We start from the raw sequence: 22244 nt of genomic DNA, 5'->3' as shown, positions 1-22244 counted from the left end.
CATCCTTCCTGGGTATGTACCAGTCCAGCTCCTCCATTCACAAAGGGACGTTTGGCTGATCCTGGAGCACCTACTGCCACAAACAATATCTCGGTACAAACAAGAGGGTGCTGTGAAGAAGCCATTCCTTTCTGACAGGGTGCTTATTGCCCACTAGATGGTACTAAGCACCGACTCCGAGATCGCTGGTTACACTGCCCGCTGTCAATAATATTTTCAGGCTCTGGGGGGTTGTTAGAAAACCTCTTGGTTTCGATCCACATCCAGCTTTATAAATAGGTGGGTTCTGTCCCTTTCGGTGTCATCGTCAGTTCAGCATGGAAAATGGTGTGATGCAGATTAAAATAACAGCCCTGGAGGCACCGAGAGCATGTGTGAGTCTCAAGTGCTGCCGCCTTTGCTTTAGACAACACATTCAACCCCCGTACAGAGAATGACCCAGTTCCTCTAAGGATTTATTTTTTTGTGCTGGATCCTTATTGCACTTGGATTTTATAGCTCCTGGGGGCTTTGGGGTGCATAGAGCACACACATCAATGCTTTCCTCCCTGATAAACACAGCGGGGTTCATTGTGCCAGGTGAAATGTGTACTCTGGAAATCATCTGTGGCTGGGAAATTGTTTGCCCGGCTCAGATTTCTTCCCAGCTCTGACATTCTGCTTTTGCTGGGCTTTCCCCTGCAGACACAACTGAGCAGTCCCACGGGGCAGCAGAGCCACCAGGCCACTGACAGGTCACACACTGTCACCTCTTCCCAGGCAGAAGAGCCAGGGAAAGGCTGGGACTTGGCTGAAAACATGGGTTGGAGCTGCTCAGTGGGTGCTCAGCTTGGCTCACCTGGAAGGGACCAGGAGTTTGTTAAAGCATCCTTTTCTCCCCTACTTAAGGGGCAGGAGGGTGTCCCACACTTTCCCCAGCAAAGCCACAGTGCCCAGTGCCAGCGCTGAAGGGGTGATTGCTGCTGCCTTCCTCTTCTGGAGGGAAATTAAACCAAAATTAATAACACAAAAGTGACCTTGGCGAGTCAAACGGTTCGTTTCAACCTGCATCCTTGATGGCATGGTAACTTAACTGCTGTGGAGCCCAGCAATGCTGGAATCTTTAAGCTGTGCCCTTCCAGTATGGAGATAGGTGCATTTCCATAGCAACAAAAACAGGTGGATTTGCTTACAAACAGTGTTTTGTACAGCTGAGAATAGCCACATTTCCACAAAATTCTTAAAAAAAGACACAAATGCTAGTTTGGATATTAAGATTAATATATTTAATCTTTCTTGTTTGTAAAACAAGACATAAATTTTGTGTATAGATATAATTTATATATTTTTTTTAATTTATATATAATATATACAGACAATAAAAAAATTTTCCTCTGTATTAGACTGAGAGATTTATGGAGGAATGATATAGGCATAACGGGGAGCTTGAAGAAACTCAGAGTTTCATAACAGGTTATTCCCAGGGAAAAGGAAAACACGTCTCCCTGTCAGCCTTCAGCACTGTAACAGGCCTGGCACACCACGGGCTGACGTCCCAACTGGCTCTTCCACTGGATATTTGCTACATGGTTCTTGAAATCAGGAGGCTGTCCCACAGCAGGATCCTCTCTGCCTTGCTGACAGCCCAAGGCCAGGACAGCCCCGGGCCGGGGGAGGTTATTGCACTGGGCCGAGGGCGCGCGTGTTAAAAGCACGTTGTGCGTTCCCACAGCTCCTGCGGAAGAACGAGACGTTCCGAATGTGCATATTTGTAAAAAACGATGGAGGTGGGAAGCGACTGATCCTACGGAGATCCCTGATCGTTCCCCAAGCACTGGGGCAAGCGGGCTGGGTTTGATCAATGCCGTGACCTCTCTTTCCAGCCGGAGGGGTGGGATGGGGAGACGCGGGACCCGCGCTCCCCGTGCACGCGGGAGGGGCAGTGGGTGGCAGGGTAAGGGCAATGCCATGTGTAACCTTGCATTTTTCTCCTTGCTCTGTTTTGGAGGTGACTGCAGCGAAACACCAATTAAGGCTGTCTGACTGATTATATCTAGTAGCTAGACTGGGAGGAGGAGGAGGGGAACCTTGGGGTGGGAAGGAACGCAACTAGGAATCATTTTACCATTCACCTGCAAGTGAAAAAAAAAAAAAAACAAAAAACCAAACCCAATCGAAAAAACCCAACTTCAAACAAATAACCATCACACAGTACTGAATAATGCTTCTTATGGCAGTCAGCCTGGTGAAGACTGCAAAAGAACCCCAACACCCTGGCAAGGAGGACAGCCCCTGTCTGGCTCCCAGACAAAGCTGATCTAGGGTTCCTCTCTAATGGTCACGGTGAAAGGATATAGGAGAGGGTTTGAGCAGAGCCTTGGAGGCAAGAACCTGACCTCTAGAGAATGGTGTGAAAGAGGTTTCCTCTCAGCTGCTAGCCCAGCTTCTGGTTTGCGATGGTCAAAGATCAGTCTGGGTTCCTTGCAGGGTCTCATGGATACAGCCATCCAGAAGAGGAAGGGGAACACAGAATTGTTTAGGTTGGAAAAGATCTCTAAGATCATTGAGTCCAACCGTTCCCCCAGCACTGCCAAGCCCACCACTAAACCATGTACCCAAGGGCCATAACTACACATCTTTTAAATACCTCCACAGATGGTGATTCCACTACTTCCCTGGGCAGCCTATCCCAAAAACCCTGACCACCCTTTCAGTGAAGAAATTTTTCCTAATATCCAATCTAAACCTCCCCTGGCACAACTTGAGGCCGTTTCCTCTTGTCCTGTCACTTGTTGCCTGGGAGCAGAGCCTGAACCCCACCAGACTACAACCAGGGAGTTGTAGAGAGTGAGAAGGTTCCCCTTGAGCCTCCTTTTCTCCAGGCTAAACACCCCCAGCTCCCTCAGCTGCTCCTCATCACACTTGTGCTCCAGACCCTTCCCCAGCTCCGTTTCCTTCTCTGGACATGCTCCAGCCCCTCAATGTCCTTCTTGTCATGAGGGGCCCAAAACTGAACCCAGGATTCGAGGGGCCTCCCCAGTGCCCAGCACAGGGGACAGTCACTGCCCTGGTCCTGCTGCCACACTGTTGCTGGCACAGGCCAGGTGCCCTTGGCCTCCTTGCCCCCCTGGGCACACACTGGCTCATGTTCAGGTGCTGTGGACCAGCTCCCCCAGCTCCTTTCCCCACGGGCACTTTCCAGCCACTCTGCCCCAGCCTGGAGCTGCAGGGGGTTGTTGTGACCCAAGGGCAGGACCTGACTCTTGGCCTGGCTGAACCTCATCCAGCTGGCCTCAGCCCATGGATCCAGCCTGTCCAGATCCCTCTGCAGAGCCTTCCTGCCCTCCAGCAGATCAACACTCCTGCCCAACCTGGTGTCATCTGCAAACTGACTGAGGGTGCCCTCAATCCCCTCGTCCAGATCATTGATAAAGGTGTTAAACAGGACTGGCCCCAACACTGAACCCTGGGACAGCACTAGTGACTGGTCTCAGCTGGATTTAACTCCATTCCCCACCACTTCCTGGGCCCAGACATCCAGCCAGTTTCTCCAGGAGAATCCTGTGGGACACAGTGTCAAAGGCTTTACTAAAGTCTAGGTACACAACACCCACAGCCTCTCCTTCACCCACTAACTGAGCTTCCCTGTCATAAAAGGAGACCACGCTGGTCAAGCAGCACTTGCCTTTCACAAGCCCATGCTGGCTGGGCCTGATCCCCTTGTTGTCCTGTACATGCCATGTGATGGCACTCAGGACTACCTGCTGCATGACCTTCTCAGCACTGAGGTCAGACTGACAGGCCTGTAGTTCCCTGGATCCTCCCTACCTGCAGGCATTAAGCCCATGCCTTTTGCACAGGCAGTACCTGTGCTCAGGACTAGAGCACTGGTGCCTAAGCTGTGACAGTAGAGCCCAGTAGGGTGACCTAGCTCTGTCCCAGGATCATGGCATCCTGCCTGTGCTAGGACTACTTCCCAAGCCCTAGCATAGCAGCAGGGACTTTCACCCCTGCTGTATCCCTGTAGATCCCTTCTGCTGCTAATGATGTCGTATTTGTGGGCCAGGAAGATCCTGGAGGCAGAAGAGCTGTTTACGTGGCAAGACACTGGTTTGGCTCCACACTGCCCAAGTGAAGCCAGAAGATTTCAGCTCAGCATCTGATAACTCACTGGCCTACCACAAACTGTGACAAAGGTCCTTGCACCAGTGAGGCCCAGAACCCCATGGAACCAAATTAGCGTGGAGATGGGGCAGCTGTGCCTCCCAAGTACCGTCACCGACAAGGCCAGTGTGGGAGAACAAGCAAAGAAGCTGCTTGAGCCCCCTGACGAGCTGGTTTGCACAGCTTGTGACAGGGCATGAATCCACCCTTCAAAACCACCACCACCAGCACCACCATCCATCCTGCAGAGATCAAAGAGTGTCTTGGCTACTGCAGACTCCGGTGGATGTGGGGCTGCAGACACGCATCCTCACCAGACCCGTGAGACTGGAGAACCGTCAGCACGTGGCCTGGCACACACTGGCTTGTTGGTCTTCACAGCTGGCTTACTTATTGATCAGCGTCTTTAGGGAGCGTGTCAGCGTGCTCATGACAGTGGCAACCGTGGCTGACTGGCGGGCGAGCTGCTCCACGGTCTGCTGGTGGCTCAGCATCCTGGCCGTGGACTCCTCCGCAGCCTTCAGGAGGAAGGTGTAGTTTCTCACCACTTCCTCCACCTTCGTCAGCAGCTCTTGGCGCTGGGACTCCGAGCGCACGACGTACACCAGCCTCACAAAGGTCTCGATGAGGCTGCTTAGCACCTGGAAGCTGCTCGTGATGGCAGAGAGCATGTGGGAAGGGCTCTTGTCCACGGCTGCGACGCGGCGGCAGGACGCCCGAAACTCCTTGAACTTGAGGGCGAGCTCTTGCTTGTACTCAGCCAGCTGGGAGATGTAGGGTTTGCAGTCCCGGACATCAGGGCTCAGCACACACTGCCTCAGGATAGTCAGGAGCTCATTGGTGTCCAGCTGCACTTGCAGAAACCCGTTGGGAAAGCTGTAGGCGTGGCCTCGAAGGGTGTTGATCTTTGCCAAGCTCCCCTCAAAACTGGAGGTCCTTAAATCTATTTCCTGGGTCTGACTGTCATTGGGACTGCTGCAGGCTGTTGCATCTAGGACCTGGAGAGTCCTGCTCATGACTGGGACCATCTGATTGTCCAGCTTCATTCCCGGGAGTATCTGCATGGGGATGGAATAGGACAGCTCATCCTTTTCACTCCCATCATCTGCAACATCACATTTCCTGTAGTAGAAGCAGTACCGGATGGAGCAGCACTTCTCGTCCTCCGTGTCTTCATCCCGCAGCTCAGCAGGACTTGGGTACATCTCCTCCTGGACAGAGAACACTCCTGAAGCCTTCTGGTTCTTTTTATCCTGTGCTATCTGGACATAGGAGGGGTCAGCCACTCCAGAGGCTTCCAGGATTTTGCTCTTCAGAACAGGACAGATGATGCTGGGCTCAGGCTCTTTCTGGGGGCCTTTCTGCTTGGTCGTATAGATGTTCTGGTAGATGTCAGAGGACAAGGATGTCCTATCAGTCTTATCTATTTCACTGACACTGTAGCGACGCAAGAGCTTTCTGTAGTGCGGTGCTCCCATGCACTCCCCTGGGGAAGTGCACGTTGCCAGACAGGACACGCCGTTCTCTGGATCTGACCGGTAGTCTCTGGACTCTAAACTCGTGGATCGTATCCGTTTGCCTTTGGAAGGGCTGCTCATGCTTGTCAGCCTAATGGCTTCTACTTTCTTCTGGTCATCTGCAACTTTATCCCTCCCTCTCCTCTCCAGTTCTGGTATCACCAACTGATTCGGGGGTGGCCTCATTCCCCTGCAAATCCTCTTGCAGTCACAGCTGCGCCTCTGCTCCCTGGACATCCCCGGGACTTTTTGCACAGGACTGCTCCTTAGCTGGCAGCTGCAGCGCCCAGGGGCAGGTGGGTGCAGATACTCCTGTGGTGGGAGGTCACCTTTGCTCTTTGGCTTGAGCAGCTCTTCAAGGAATTCCAGCTCGTACTGCTTCACCTTCTGCAGCTGGGCCTGCCGCTCGTCCGTCTCCTTCTTCAGCCGGGTCGGAAACGTTGCAGAGAACAGCTTCCTGAACCTGAAGGGAGCTTTTGGGGCTTTGGGTTTAGCTGGGACGTCAGCATCTTGTTGGGTCACCTCCAGTACTTTTTCTACTTTTTTAGAAGGCACAGTGCTAATCTGCAGGCTCTCAGATCTGGGCATCAGCTGGATTGGCCCTTTGGCTTCCTCACTGGTGCTCCTGAAAATGCCACCAGGTGATGGAGAGTGCACTTTGCCGCTCTCAGCTTTTAAGATTTTGGCTGAACTTTCCTGTTGCACTTTCTGTCCTGGGTTTGAAGGAGCTGTGTGTTTCTGCAAGACGAGGCTCGTGGCTTCCCCACCTGCCTTCTGCCCTGTCTCTGCGCCTGCAGCTTTTCCTGGAACATCTTTACTCACTTTTTGCTGGTAGCTTTTAGAGGCAAAAGTCTTACTGGACATCATTTCCTCACCTGCTGAAGCGAGGTGGAAAGCTTCAGCCTGACTGCCGTGAGCTTCTTTAGGGCTTGGAGAGACTTCACAGTGCTGCTGCTGAGAGAGTTGCTGCTGCTGCTGCTGCTGACAGTTGCATAATGTCTCTGCAGTTTGTGGACCTCCTTTAAGTGTCAAAGGCTTGCTGCTGGCTAATGCACAGCTGCTGGTACCATTCACATTCTGGTCCTCTTTTAAGGCTGATACCACTTGGGGAGCTGAGGCTTTTGCATTTGCCACTTGCTGCAGAGCAGCTGAAATGATGGCTGGAGTTACACAGCTTTTTTGATCCAGGAGGAGCTTGGAGCTTGGCTGCACCTCTTTGGGCACCTTCTCTTGCAGATCCTGTGACTGCTCCCTGCTCAGGGCTGCTGTGGGATTCAGAGATACCTCAAAGGCAGCTTTTGTGTGGCCTGCACCTTTGCTTTCAGTGCTTGGCACTGGAGCGCCCTTGTTCTGCTCACTGAGCTGGGGGGTCAGCCCTGGCTGGACAGCTGAGGTGTAGCTCTGCTCAGCATGTTGCTGCTCCTGTTTGCTGTTGCAGCTGGTAAGGCCAGGACTTTGGGGAGAGGAAGCTGGCTTCACTGAAGGGTTTGGCTCCTGGCGGCTCAGGGGGTAGGGTGAGGTGAGAACAGCCTGGGCAGCACAGCTCTGGATTCGGAAAGGCAAGTCCTTCCTGGCCAGGAGGTTTTCTTTGTTGATGTGTTGTGTGAGGAAGTAGGCTGCGTTCTGATGCTGCTTCATGGCAGAGACCATCTCCGAGACATCGGTGAGCTCTGAGGAGTTCGTCTCATGGCCAGAGTCCAAGGAGGACTCGGGAGTGATGGCAGCCAGGACAATAAGACCTGAGGAGGGACACAAAGAAAACCCCACAACAAACCTCACACCACCCCTGTGTGGAGGAGAGGGGAACTCCAGGCAGCAAGAGGGTCCCAGGAATGCAGGACACATCATCCCATCAGAGAAACTTTCATGACTTTACACTAATAAGAGTTAATGCTTTTAAGTGAGGTCGCTTTTCAGCACTGAGCTGTCTTGCTAGATAAATTCAGCAAGAGCTCCTGGCCCAGGAAAAGGTCCTGGGAAGTTTTCTAGTGTTAGTGGAAACACTGGACCACCCTACAGGGGCTTCTCTGGTCCCAGAAGGAAAATCGGGTCACAGCTGGTCTGCCATAGTGAGTAGGGCAACCAGGGCAGGGAGAGGGACAAAGGACTGTGATGCCAGCAGGCTGGTCCCAGAGTCACCCATCTGACAGCAGGTTTGCCCTGTGAAGGGCTCACACCCTGCAAAACCTGTGGGAACCTGCAAAGACTGATGGCCAAAGGTACCAGCTGAGTGGGGTCACAGTGGGGAGGAACTCATGCTCACAGTACTGGTCTGTTAGTGACTCACCCCAGCATAGTGGCATGTGGACCACGGCAGATATGGGATAACCAAGAGACTCCTTCAGCCACTGCCAGGGAGAGGAGTCCCACCTCAGCTTCTTAGAAATCTTCTGAGCAGCAGCTTGGCTGCTCCTGCTAGAGCCTGTTGCCACAACTTAGTTTTTACTAGAAGCTGCTCCACAGTCACTTATAGGATGGGAGAAGGAGACTAAAGGGAAGGACGTACAACAGGAAAGAAAGGCTATAGGGAAAAAAGGGAGTCACAGCCACTGAAATACCTGCTGTCTGCTGTGGTGGGGGATGCGGGCAATCCTCTGAAGCAGCCAGGGCTTCCAGTGCCTGCAGGGTGGACACCAGGGCATCATCCAGCTCTTGGGCGTGGTCCCGGACCGTCCGTGGTTGCACGCTGTCTATCAGCGTGACAGGGATCTCGTCGTAGAGGATGCCACAGAGGTGCCGGCCCTGCTCCTGGCTCTGGGCAGCTGCCGCCCGGCGCTTGGGGTCATCCTCGTCGGAGCTGTTGTCTCGGAAGCCAGGAGGAGGGGCGGCGATGGCGGGGAGCAGGGACGTTGTCTCGTCTTCTTCCTCATCGTTCCCGGGAGGGGGAAGCGACATCAAGTCCACCATGTTGTCCCGGGTGGTGCCAGGCTTGCCCCCCATGCATGAGGCCAGCCGGCTCTTGATTTTGGCCTGGCAGGACTCGCAGTAGAAGTGCGAGGCGTCGCTCCGCAGGTGGGTGTCTATGGTGTGTGCCCTGGCCCTGCTCGCGTGCCTGTCTTGGTCAAGGCCATCCGGGTCATACTCGTTGGCAGCCCCGTTGTAGCCTTGGCCAGAGCTTTTGGAAGTGGGGTCAGATTTGGTCCTGGGACGAGTTTCCTCAAAAAAAATCAGGTTTTCATTGATATCCGTGCCGCTCTCTCTTTCCTTCCTCTGCTCTCGCATGTGCAGGTAGCAAAAGCGGATGAGCTCCGAGTCAGAAGCCCTGGTGGCGGAAGGCCCGGCTGCTCCGGTGACAGTGGCAGAGCCACCCACCAACCCGTTCTCTTTCTTTCCCACGTGCCCTGCCCCGGCAGGCCGGTGGAAGTTGTGTGCGTTGATGTAATCTAAACCAAAAGCACAACAGGAATGTTAGCAGCAGCACCCGGGAGAAGGAAAAACAGCATGGGGAAGCTCCTGCTCACCCTGGAGAAGCACCCATGTAGTCTCTGCCCTCCGTTCCTCAGCAGGCTGGGCTGCAGTGGGACATGTGTGTACCCTGCAGCACAGCCAGGCCACCTTCCAAAAACCTGCTGGGCCTATCTGCCCAGGGAGAAGAAATGTCCTGCATGTACAGACCATAGAATTATCAAATGGTTTGGGTTGGAAGGGACATTTCAAGGCCACCTAGTCCAATCTCCCTGCAATGGGCAGGGACATCTTCAACTAGATCAGGTTGTTCAGAGCCCTGTCCAACCTGACCTTGAATGTTTCCAGTGTGTGGGTCTCTCAAGAGGAAAGGGATAAGCCTGAGAGGTACCATGTGTGGCCACCAAGAGCAGGAGGGAACTGCTGACACTGAAGACAAGGGACCTTCTGGCTCTGAGATATCAACCCCTTCCTACAATAAGAAGAAAAGAGAAGACACGGAAGAGGCAGAAGGGAGAGGAACATACAGAGATTTACAGGGTGCATGTGGAAGGTGGCCAGCTCAAAAAAAGCCCACGTGGTATTGAAGGAGCTGACTTGCCTTTCTTTCCCTAAATGAATAAATCTGGATTCCCATTAAAGAATCCCATTAAAAGAGTTGTTAAAGTGTATTAGTGAAGCCCTTAGGTGTGGCTGAGCTGCAGTGATGGTGGAGGTCAGAAGAGCCTAGAGGGTGGCTGGACAGGATTTAGGTGCCAGCAAAAGCCCTGTGACACACTAAGGTAGCATGCCACCTGCTCGTGGGGTTTGCTCCATTATTTCCAAAATTATTACATGCTATAGAGTTTAATGATATAAATTTTATAAAGCAAAATATTATGACATTTATGATAAAAGAGTATTGACTTTAAAGCTTTTTCTTTTTGATGAGGAATTAGATCAATGCCACCATGGACCACCAGCACAACTGATCAGTGCCCTTTCACAGACAGCTTTGAGGCATCAGAAATACTGTTCTGTTCCTTCCTCTCCATCTCCCCGCCCATCTCTTTTCCAGACTAACCACAGCAAATTCCTTTAACCTTTCCCAACAGGTCTGTTTCCTAAATGTCTCAAGCTTTCTTACTGCTCCAGGCAGGATTCTCTCCCTGGGAAAATGCCTTGTATCTGTGCTGCGTGACAGCAGCCAAGGACAAGAAGCAAGATGCCAGTAGGTTGCTGGGGGCAGAGCTGGGCAGAGCCAGAGGAGGGCTGGCCAGCACATCCAGCACTGACACAGGGACACAGGTGCCACATCACTGATCCACCAGCCACATCCAGAGGGCAGCAGGAGCAGCCTGGCTGCATGCACCAACAAGAACCTTCAGCCTCAGTCTGCCAGCTCACTGGCAAGAAGAAATTGTCACAATTTTTGCCTAACATTGGCCAGACCAAGCAGTGCTCCTCAGGAGACTGCTAAATGTGGTGCAGTATTGCCTTTTGGGGAGGCATCCAATGTAGTTTGGCTGTGTTTAAGTGACAGACACACCCCCAGCCCCCTGTCCCTTGCTGCCCACGATCCATGTGTTATTTCTGTCTGGCTGATGGCTATTGGATCAGGCTGGCTCTGAAAGAGCCTGCTGCTCTTGCTGTGAAGTATCTACCTGTGACAGCCTGCCCTTGCTCCCTTGGGCAAGGCAAGTGGCTGAAATACTGCTTGGCCAGTAGTCCAGCCCTCAGGAGAGGCATCTGTCTGCATTGCAGGTTGAACTGTGCAGCTGTGCTGAGAATGGCTACCAGGGGATGCAGGTTCTGTCTTACCAAGGATAAATTAAATCAAACAAATCCTAATTAAATTCATTAGCTCAACAAATTGGACAATTTGTCTCCCCAAACACACGTTTGTATTATACTGTTCATCACCTGCAGTGCTAAAATCCCCACTCAACCCTAAGTCTCTTTCATTTGTGGCCATGCCAGTGCTCGGAAATGCTGTGTAGGGGAACACATGAGGGGACATGTGGGATGTGGCAGGGTGGCACAGGCTGAGGCAGAGGCTTTCCCAAACCCAGACACCTCCAATGGATCATGTCCATGCCTCACTGGCTGCTCATGATGAGCCAGGGCCTGCTGCTGAATGGGGCCAAACCCCTCAAATCCATAATCCAGCTGCTGGATGCTTGGGGGTAAAAGTTCCTGAGAAAAGAGCTGAGAGAGCAATTAAGGGCAGAGAGCTGCTTGGCTGACAATGGCTCCTGGTGGGAGTGGGGGAAAGAAGGGGCAGGGACGACGGAGGGCAAGGCTCTGGCATATGGCTCCGCAGGGAAATGCAGAGAGATGGATCTAACTGACAACACTGGGACAGCCTGTGCATTTCTAAAAATGTCTGCAGTTCAGCAGGAGGTTTTAATGGACCTCAGGGAAGATGGATGTGCTCCTCTTCTAGGTAAAAGCATGGGCCAAGGCTTGATTTTACATTTAAGATGCTGGCACAGCCTGCCTGCAGCCTGGGAAGTCAACCGTCTGGGCTAACTTAGTTCATCCCAGTGGGGCTTTCTTATCACTCCTGCAAGGATGTGCTAATGATCAGCAGTCCCTGCTCCCTGTGATCCGCCCAGCTCCTGACAGCTCAGCCTGCAGCCCTTTGAGACCAGAACTGTGAGCAGACTCTTCCCAATACACACTAAATTCACTCCTTCTGAAGGACGGCTGAGCAGCTGGGCCGAGTGTGCAGGGTCTGCAGGGAAACTGCTCCACTCCACTGGTCACAGAGGTTTTCACTGCACCTCTGAGGATAGAACAGGCCATCCAGGGAGGGGCTGGCTCAGACCCATTGCTCCACTGCTGTCCTACCCAGACTGTGACTCCCCTTACCTCCAGCAGAGTGACACTGGCTTCTTGAGATTGTCAAGAAAAGGGCAAAGGCAGAGGTTTGGACCACACCCATGAAGGAAAACCTCCCCAAGAAAAAATCCTGCCTATTATCATCATTGCTAGAGTGTGGAAAAACACCACTTGCACCCTGTGGGTGCCACCAGCCTCCTTCCAAGCCCTTGGGTATGTTCTGGGATGCTCTCCCCACCCTCTGACTCCCCACAGCCATGTGCCCCATGTGTTCCAGAAGCCCAAGTCAGGGTGACATGAGCCTGGGAAGGACCACTCTGATGATGGCCAGTTAAGTTGGGAACACCCCCTGCTCACAGCAAAATGTGCCTGAATATGTTCCCGTAGGACACCCAGAGCAGGGAGCACAGTGCCAGCTGTCAACCAGAGCCACAGGGGAAGAAGGAAAAGGAAACTGCTTATACTCACACCATCATCAACTGCCAGGCCTTTGCCTGGATTCACTGAGGTTGCTGCAGGTAGTTTCTTGATGCCTCTTGTGAGGGTGTCCCCCAACATGTGCTGAGTCTGTGTCCAGGTGCCTTCCCCAATGGCACCAAGTCGTCTCCCAGTGACCCTGCTAATTCTCTGCACTCCTCCCACCTCCCCAAGCCAGTCTCACCTTGAGGAGGAAATTTTGACACTGCCAGCTAAACTAAAAACTTGCCTGAAGCTGCAGCTTCACTTGGGAGGTCTCGAGGCAACCTTCCATAGAGCTCTGGGTTGGTATTTTACCCATATTTTGTATTTCCCTGTACAAAACACATCTGATGTGAACACCTGCATGGAACAGCAGCATGGCTGGCCCTTGTTTGAAATCACTCCTGAGAATCACTGATCTTTCCTGAGCATGACTCACACCTGTAATCCATCCTCAAGGAACAGCATTGCTGCCTGTCAGGACAGACCCTCCTGCTGTGCCCAGACCAGCCTTCTGCTCCTTGCATCAGGCTGAAAAGCTGGGACACCAAAGTTGCCTTCCTGATTTGGGAAATCAGCAGAGCAGCCATGCTTGCAGACCCCTGGGATGGAGGCAGCAGTATCCAAAGGCAGCGGGAATGCAGTCCAATGAGTGTATACCCTCACGCAGGTCCCTGGAGCCGGGATGCCATCCAGGGAGTGTGTGCTGCATCCCTGCGGCAGCACACAGGCTGTTCTGTGAGGATCCAGCATTTAGCTGGCAGCATTACAGGTCTTCTCAAACAGCACCTCCTGGATCTGCTCCAGGAGTTGCCAGAACAACACTCACAGCGAGTGTTTGCGGCTTGAGCTGACACCGCAAGCCAGAGCTTATCCAAAGTGAGGACTTGTGTCCCTGCTCCTTGCTTTCTGGTTAAAAGGGAGGCTGCTTGTTCTTCGGGTGAATGGGAGCAGAGGGGAGATGCCAGATAAACCCTTCACCTTCCTAATGCTGCAGAGCCCTGGGTGGAGGGAGGAGAGGGAGGGGGAGGCTGGGGAAGGGGCTCGCACACAAAGCAGAGGCTGAAACGTACCTGCCTTGATAATCTGAGGTGGGGGTGGCTGGCTGGGGGCCCTGGACAGGATCATCTTCTTGGAGTCCACCAGCAGACGGCAGTAGCCCGCGATGAGGCAGGCAAAGTTGGTGGCTTCAGGCCACTCCATCAGCAACACCAGCGGCTGGAAGGCAAGAGAGGCAAAGCACGTGAGGGCCACGAGGCTCAGCTGACAGGGAGCAAAGCTCCACAGGGGCTGCACCAGTCACTGGTGTGACTGGTGAGCTGCTGGCACTTTCAGCACTCGCACAGGAAAAAACCAGCCAGGTGCACATCCTTGCTCCAGCCCACCCAACAAATGGCTGTGCACAAGAAAGTGCCTCGCTGCAGCTGTGATTCCTGCTTGCTGACTCCCCTGAGGATGAGGAAAGAGCTGGAGCCCCACTGGGCACAGGCTGTGTGTGGCAGAGCCCCCACACAACTGCCTTCTGATCATTTGTCTGCCTGTCGATGCTCTAAGCCTACCTGCAAGCACCAGTTTAACCTTGGGAGCTCAGGGAGTTTGTGGAGTCTCCAGCTGCCAGAACCCCTGTTCCACTGCAGGCACCACGTCTCCCCCCCATAAACTAAGACATCTGCTTCCAGCAAGATGCCAAAGGGGCCAAGCCCCATTACAGGCTCCCCCAGCTACCACTCCGTGCCTGTGGATCTTATTTAAATCTATCCCTTTGGAAAATTAAATTTGTGCTTGGGAGCAGATGGTGTCTTCTCTTTTAGGAGAGCGTTTATTCACATGCTAAAAAAGATCTTTGCTTTAAAGAGAAATAAAAATCAGACATGATCTGTGTGACACATGTCACCTCACGGCACAGTCGAGCAGCAGACAGCACAACTCCCTGACTCCCAGCTTGTCCCAGGGAGAAGACGAGCTATCCTGGGAAGCTGTTGGGGTGGGATTCACTCTTACCCATCCAGTGAGGTCTCCTATGCACTGCTGGGACCCCACACAGCTCAGTCGAGTGGTCCACGCTTGGCCTGAGCCCCCAGCACTGCTCAAGGCAGACCCATGAGATGGAAAAAAATTGACAGTGCCTTCAATAAAGTTATGGCAAGGCAGCTCCTGCCCTCATCTACCCCTTACACAAAGCACCCCTACCCAAAGGACCTTTGTACCCCGTTACAGGGCTTATCTGAGGCAGCTGGGGGACGTTTAGCTGCTGTGTCTCAGGCTGCCCCTCCTGCCATGCCCGGTCTCTTGCACACTGACAGCCCTCCAGGACTCTGAGGAATTCATTTACCACATTCAGGGCACACCAAGCCTGTTTTAAAAACCACTTAAGCCTACGCAGTGTGAAAAGCATTAAAGCTATTTTGGTTTTCTTGTTTTATAACCACAGGAGGTTCCTGGTACCCACTGGCCAGTTCTGTGCTCTGCTCAATATTTGCTTTTTTAAGCCACCAAGCAGATTGTGGCAGAGGAAGACCCGCCTTAGGCCAGCACGTCACACTCTGGACCACACACTGCAATAAACTTGGGTGTGAAGACATCAGCCCTGGGCAGAGCTGCAGGTGATCCCCAAGCCACGCCAGCCCCTGGCAGGGGCAGATTTTCCCTTGGGCCAGGGTAAAAAAGTTCCCTCTTTGGCTGTTGTGCAGGAAGAGAAAGGAAAAGAAATAACTTGATGTGGAAGAGAAAGAGCCTGACAGGTGAATGTCCTCTGCTGAGAGGCTCTGCCACTGCCCACTTGACAAGGCTCTTTCTGCATCTTGGAAAATAAACCTGAGAAGACACAGATCAAAGGGAGAGTATCAAGATAGAGTAGTGAAGAGATTCTCCACATAGCTTGAAGGAGACAGGCGTGCAGCGGTGAGGGGGGTGACACCTCCTAGCCCAGCTCCAATCCTGACACAAGTGATGAAAGGAAACCATGTGTTCCATTTCTGTGTCTGAAGCACCCTTAAAACAAGTGTCTTGGCTAAGCTTCCTTCCTTGTTTTTTTTTCAAGCCATCTGTTGAATGGAGAGATATTTGTGCATTTTCCCCCCTCTGTTTTGTGGCAGCCGATGGTTGGAGTGCAACAGTGAGGAAGGGAACAAACCCCAGCGGGAGGGAGGCACTGGCTGATAAACATCCACTACCAGGAGAATAAACGAAGAGGCCAAGGGGGGTTAAGAATTCCCTTTCAAATGGAAAATTAGGAGGTAGTTTCCACCATGTGTGAGTCCCACGCCAGAGATTCACAGCCAGCTCTTGGGGACACCAAGGCAGAGTGGCACAGAGTTGTGGACCCTCAGTGCCTCCCTGTCAGCACTCAAGAGTCCAGCCCACAGTGAAGCCTCAGTACCCCAGCTGGGTATCTTTATCTCTGAGACCCATTCCCAGCTTTGCTCAGCTTCCTCTGCTTCAGGATTTTTCCCACCCATCCTGAGATGGGACTGTAGGTTCTTGCTGGCAAGAAGCAGCCCCTGGATCAGTCCTCCTGAGGGTGACAGGACTGAGGTACAACCACCCTGACTGTAGTTTCTTGCCTACAAATGAAACAGAAGCACCAAGGTGCTGTGACCTCCCTACCAGGTGTCCAAGCAAGTCCAGCCTCCAGAACAGCTTCCAGCAATCAGTGGAATCATCTTGGCATGCTGGGGTTAACTGTGGCATTCTGCTCTGAAAAAGAAGGATCTTAATACTGATTAGCATTACAGCTTAGAATGGGGTCTTAGAAATGATTACTCTCACATCTTGACAAGGAAGCTGCGTGAAAGTTCTTCTCTAATTGTTAAGTGTTCAAATATTGTTATTAGGGATTAAATCACTTAAGCTGCAGCACTCTGGTGATCTCCACACGGCCTGGGAGCCCACACTGCTGGGGCTCTGTGTCCTGCTGATGGATTATGGGCTGTTTACAAAGACACTGAATGTGAGCAAAGCTGTTTCAGTCAGGCTGTGCATCTCCCCTGGCCTTGGCAGCTTCTCTGCTGCTCACTAAGAGAGGTCTGATCATAACTCTTTTCCATGCAGGGTTACAAGATGGAATCTCTCTCTTTCTCTCACCTAGGTGGTTTTGCTGAGATTGCAACAGCTCAGCTACCTTTGAGACACCCACCCTGTTGCCACAGCCACTGCTGAAAGTGGCCAGCAGATCTGAGAGTGATTTATGGGGTCAAGAGGCAAAGAGGCAACATGATCACAGCAGCCTTGTTTCATTGGGAAATCAGGCCACAAAGAGGAGGTATCAGGGATGGCAGCTAATGGAGATGTTATTTTTAGGCATCAGCAACCTTGGTCACCCTGCTCCACGTAGGAAAAGCAAATGAGACCGTGCAGAGACAGCCAGGCACAGGAGAGCTGAGCAAACATTGACTTTGTGAACAGATGCATGAAAAATTTCCAACTGACGGTGCTAAGGGTTTTAAATGGTAAATTCAGGGCAGCTTTGCACGGAGCTGCTAAAGTAAGAACCACGCAGGGCTGTGCTTTGGGCTTCCTTGTGATACCCATGGCTTGCAGCAAATGGGATTGATCCCCTTTCCTTTGGAAACATCCTGCAAGAAGCAGCGAAGGCTCGTGCCAGTGGTCAGGACTGGCCTGGTCCCCAAGGGCTGGGGCTCATGCAACATCCCTGTGTCTCCCTGCAATTGTTATAATTTGCTGCTCAATCTCAACCAAACCTGACAAAAAGGCAGCAACCTGGAAGAGCATGAATCTTCATAAGTTTTCTAAACCCAGTGGTGCAGTAGAGCAGAGAGACTTCTGTGAGCAGCTGGAAGGCAGGGAAGGATGCAGCAGGAGCAAAACCAGTGCCATTCTTCTAAGACCCCGCTCCCTGCCCTGTCAGCACTGATTCAGATTCCCAGTGGGATGCCCAGGAAAAGGTTCGTCTCTGACCTGTAATATGCCAACATGTAAAGAAGGTAATTTTAAAGAGAATACTCTTTCTACATCTAAATGTGTAATACCAGCCTGAAATTATTGCTGTTTTGGTCTTTCACTCATAATGGTTTTCTAGATTTTCTAGGCCTTGTGAGGAAAGGACACTTTTTCACTCCAAGTTTCCTGCTCGGCAACCAGTCACTCTGGAAAGTAAAACAAAATACATTTATACTAGATGGAAGAGATAACTTTTGCATTAGCTTATTAATGATATAGTGCTTTTTCTATTATGCCCTACCTTTAAATCAAACCTCAATGTCCTTCTGGAGGGTATTGTCTTGTTCAGATAAAGGCAAAGGTTTCATAGAAGGACATTTGGAGGAAATTTTATGTCCAGGATTATGCTAGAGGATTTTAATAGTCCTCATATTTAAATTAATTTATGACCTATGCAGGAAAATCTATGCATATGATAGCCCTTAAGCTTATGTGCATTTCCTTTTAGTCTCCCCCCTTTATCATGTGCTCTGTGTCTTACCCTGCTTTCTTTAAAACAGTGCAGTAGAAAGATGGGAGATGAATTTACATAATTTATGTTCCCTGGTTTACTTGAGGTGCACTGCCAAGTTTATATAATATAGGCACCCGGGCCTAACGAGACAGCAGTCGATTTTTCACTTCTACATTGACCTTTCCTTGTCTCCCCTTAAGCATTATTAACTCAGCTCTATCAATACCAGGCTGCTTGTGATTAGGACCACAATTTCCCACCTGTTGATCAATAAATGCCCTGCCTTGGTTTGCAGCAGACCTGCAGGTCTCTCCTTCCTTAGGGTTCAAGAAGTCGCCACCTCTGCCAGGTGAACACCCTCCTTGTGCCTTGCAGTCCTACAAAACTGGATATGGAGGTACCTCTAGAGACTGCAGGCTTGTGGGGGTCTCCTCCTCTCCGCTTCAGTGCTGGTGCTGTGTCCCCTCTCTGTGCTGCTGTGTCCTGGGAAGGCGCAGGACACCTCCCCATCATGCTGGAGCTGCCACCCTGGCTAGCTTTCATCTTCCCCCCGGCTACTCAAAAGGCTCGGGGGATTTCTAACAACCAGAGCCTGCTGGTGCTTTTGGCATCCTCCACATTTCCTATCTGCTGAAGGAAGGCAGCTCAGGCCGCCCCAGGCTGCAGCACACCCAGGCTCCCTTCACGCCCACTGGGTGCCCGAGGGCTGCTTGTTTGGTTGAGGAGTTTTTAATTTCTTTTTTTTTTTTTTTAATTCCTTTTTAAGCGAACAAATCAAATTTGGCTTTGAGGGGCCTGGAAACTCATCCTCTCCACGTGTTGTCTGACTCTTGTGTTTCTGGCTGGCTCCTGTCTTTCTGGCTGGCTCCCGTCCTGGGTGCCTGCAGGCAGCGCTTTGGGTGGCGCCGGGGCTGGCACCACACACTGGGACGTGCTTTGCTCTACATCCCACTGCTCTGTTTTACATCCCACTGCTCTGCTCTACATCCCACTGCTTTGCTCTACATCCCACTGCGAGCGGGAATCTGCGCCCGCCCCTCCCACCCCACCTACTGAGCCAAAGGAAATCTCAACCCCTCCCTCTCTCCCACGAGGTGACAGTGTTTCAGCACGGCTTAATGCAAATAAAGACGAATCCAGAGCCTCCAGGTCCATTGTCACTCCAGAGCCTTGCTCTTCATGGAAAAATCTGATAGGATTCAGCCACTGTTTGCACAAGCAGGAGTAATGTTGGCCTCGCCTGCCCTTGTCAGTACGATGGGGCTCCCCACAGTTTTCAGACCACAAGCTGGCAAATACAGAGAGGGCATTGGCCTGGGCACCCATGGCATGTCCCTGCCACGCTCAACTGGGGGAGCACCACTGGGTTCGGGGCTGGCTCCAGCAGGGAGGGCTCGGAGGGGTCACCATCATATCTCCAGTGAGAGGAAGGGGCTCTGTGGCTTCTTCCAGGGGGAGAGGGAAAGGCTGAACCCCAGCTGTGCATGGTATTTATTTTCAAGGCAGGTTGGAAGCACACTGGGGGCCCCTGGGACACCAAGATCAATACTCAGATTCCAGGCACAGCAGCAGCCAGGGACCTTTGTGAATTAATTTTGCCTTTGTTTTCCTCTGTCAAGTCTTGATCTCGACTTAAGCACTGGCTGGCTGCAGGCCCTGCTGGAGACTGAAGTCAATTACCCAGATGCCTTTGATTGAATTGTGCCTGTCCAGCAGCCAGACACCCTGTGCTCCTGCCCCACAGCCCCGCACAGGGACATGGCACAGCCTGGAACAGCTCCTCTTTCAAGCTGCACACACTTGTTTTTGGGCTCAGGCGATCCAGTTGTCCCCCAAACATCCTTCATTCTCATTCAGAGTGCTTCAGCAGCCTTTTTTCCAAAGTCAAGACTGTTAATAAGAAAAAGCCCAGCAGTGTGTAGCTGTGTAAATCAGAAAGCAGAAATGCTCCGTTGGAAAAGGCATTTCAGTAAAAAACAAACCTTTTGTTTCTGCGGGAGCTGCGGAGCCGCACAGCCAGGGGAGCCTGGAGCTGAGGCAGCTCTCCCCACACCTCCTGCACTGGGTGAGCGTGGTGGCCAGTCATCCACCCCTCTGTGCCCCATCAGGGCTGCTGGGCTTGTCCAGGTGCCAGGCAGGAGATGCTGACACTGTCCTTCCTGGGATACTGGGAGGTAGAAGAGGACTGCACTGGGGAGGGGAGGAGATGCATGCCTGAAGCCCAGTTCTGAGCTGGAACATAAGCACTGGCCACTCTCAAATGCTGGTCCCAGCACTGCCAGGCAGCAGGAGGGGGAAGCCCCTGGGAGATGCAGGGCCCCCTGAGCCCCACACAGTGCCCCCTGCACAAGCTGCACCTAATGCATACAAATCACAGGAGACATCTTTTGCCACCTCGCTGCCCCCAGCAAATCTATGAGCTTCAGAATCAATGCTTGAACATCAGCAAGTCCAGAGCGCAGGAGGAAGAATGGAGAAGCAACAGCCACAGCAGAGAGGAGACTACCAGGCAGGAATGACCACGAAATCCTGCAAAACACCTGCACCACTCAGGGCAGCTGGGGGAGTGCTGTCCTGCCCCCAGCTACAGGATGTGAACTTTCTCAGCATTCCCAAGCAAACCTGCCCTGCTCCCTTGTGACTGTTGAGATGAAACTTGCTCCTGTCCTCCCAGCAGCTCTCATGGACCTTGCAGGGAACAAAAATCCTTCTTGGAACCGGTAGCATCGGCCTGGAGGCTTTTGTTCCTCTGCTCCTCTGTGAAGGGTCCTGTCAGCATTTACCCCCTCCTTGCCACACTTGCAGTGGCAAAAAGCTAAAGAAGGCAAAGCAGAGGTACCAGCCCTGGGTTTGTATCCTAAATGTGCTGTTTTAAACAGAAACGGAAGCCCAGGCTGGAAAAGCTCCAAAACAAACGAATTAACTACCTAGTGAATAATTCATAAGACAAACACCATTTCTTTTTCTCCTAAAATAAATGCAAATGGTTTACCATCTCCTCAAGCCTGCTTGTTACCTGAAAATCTCCCCCAGCTCCTTCCTGGTGGGTGAGTCTGGGCTGTAGTTGCAGGCCAGTGGGGGATAAGGACTGGCTGGTTCAGTCAGGGTGTTCAGACCTCCCAGCTGATGGATGCTCCGTGACCTGACCCCTTTTTTTAACCCATCATTTTAACTGCCCTGAAAAACTCAAGATGGCCTTTCTGCACAAATCCCTGAACCATCACTGACCATCTGTGTTTCCACAGTAACCCAGCGAGCACCTCGTAGGGATTCAGGCTGGGAGCTGCCCCAGCACCAGCATCCCACGACACAGCAGCACCAGCCACAACAGCCCAGGTGGGCATCCCCTCCTGCACTGCAATCCATGGGGCTCCAACAGGCTTCCAAGGGTGATATGGATTTGACAAGTCCCCAGAGCAGTCAGGACACTACTTCGAGCACAACCCTCTAATGGTTTGCGACTCACGCCACAAACAGATTTATTTGCAATCCAGGGCTTTAGCCAGCGACATGTTCAGTGCAACAGAATAATTGTAGAAAGCAGATTAGCACTGCGAGGTAATGATCTTTTTGCCTGCTTTTCTTAGCCTGCCTCATCCATCGCTGTCCTGCGCAGGATTAGCATATGCCTCGTTTTGGAGCAGACATTCTGGCTTTAAATCCCAGCCCTTTGGATAAGGGCTAAATGAAGACAGATAACAGCAGCCTCTGTGCTGGCAGGGTGCTGCTGAGCCTGCTGAGATCCACAAATGGGGTGCTCCAGGCAGGCAGAGGGGCTTTGGGTGGCTGCAGGCAGCCGCCTGGAATTTCTCACGGAGATAAAGCCACTGTGCTTGTGGGAAGTATGTGAGCTGGCTTTTCTCCAGCCTTTGGGGGGCTGGACAGAGGGGACACAGGAGAAAATGTTCTCCTCCAGCAGGAAAGGGCTGGTAGTGGCTGATTGCTGCTGCAGAGCATGGCTGAGGGGAGCAGCACAGCGGGATCTGTGGACAAGCTGTGTGGGAATTGCCACCTAATTCACAGCAGATGGACTCCAGCGTCACCTAAGCCTCCAGCACATCTGTCACTCCTGGGACAGTCTGTGCCAGGGGGGACACTGCCCTCTCCCACACCAGGGAGGGGACAGCAGCACCCCACCATGAGCCCATGGAGCACAGCCAGTGCCACACATCTTCCTGCACAGCTCTGGCAGATGTTGGAACAGCCACAGAGCAGGGACAGCCATGCTCCGAGCACTCACAGGGAGCCACAGGCAGTCACAGGGTTGTGACCAGCCTATTATTAATGCATTAATATGGTGATTTTATACACACAAATCCGAGGGGTGCAGGCACCAGGAGGAACCAGAAGGGTTACTCATGGTGCAGAGGGTGTCCCTTGGTTATTCCTGCTCTATAAGCAGTAAGGAGGAGACCAACAGGCATCTGCACAGCCCAGGCAGCTGGAGGGGCTGGGCAAGGAGGGTTTCCACCTGCCCAGGCTGC

At 52.3% G+C, this 22244-nt stretch overlaps 1 protein-coding gene across 3 annotated transcripts in view; it reads right to left on the bottom strand.

The window, feature by feature from the left end:
• Positions 1 to 1246: 1246 nt before the first annotated feature.
• The window catches only part of FRMPD3 (FERM and PDZ domain containing 3), a 51361-nt gene continuing 30363 nt past the window's right edge, over positions 1247 to 22244 (bottom strand). For all 3 annotated transcript variants that reach the window (XM_051787720.1, XM_051787730.1, XM_051787740.1), the window contains 3 exons: positions 13421 to 13565; positions 8219 to 9043; positions 1247 to 7399 (listed from right to left, as the gene is read on the bottom strand). In XM_051787720.1, coding sequence (XP_051643680.1) covers positions 4530 to 7399; positions 8219 to 9043; positions 13421 to 13565 — 3840 coding nt within the window. In that variant the 3' untranslated portion in view covers positions 1247 to 4529. The remainder of the gene's footprint in view (positions 7400 to 8218; positions 9044 to 13420; positions 13566 to 22244) is intronic.

This window comes from Manacus candei, unplaced genomic scaffold (assembly GCF_025592945.1).
Source record: "Manacus candei isolate 608988 ecotype Guabito, Panama unplaced genomic scaffold, ASM2559294v1 h1tg000003l, whole genome shotgun sequence".
In the NCBI taxonomy this organism is placed as follows: Eukaryota; Metazoa; Chordata; class Aves; order Passeriformes; family Pipridae; genus Manacus; species Manacus candei.
Note: the sequence above shows the minus strand (reverse complement) of the source record. Positions and strands in the feature narration are given on the sequence as shown.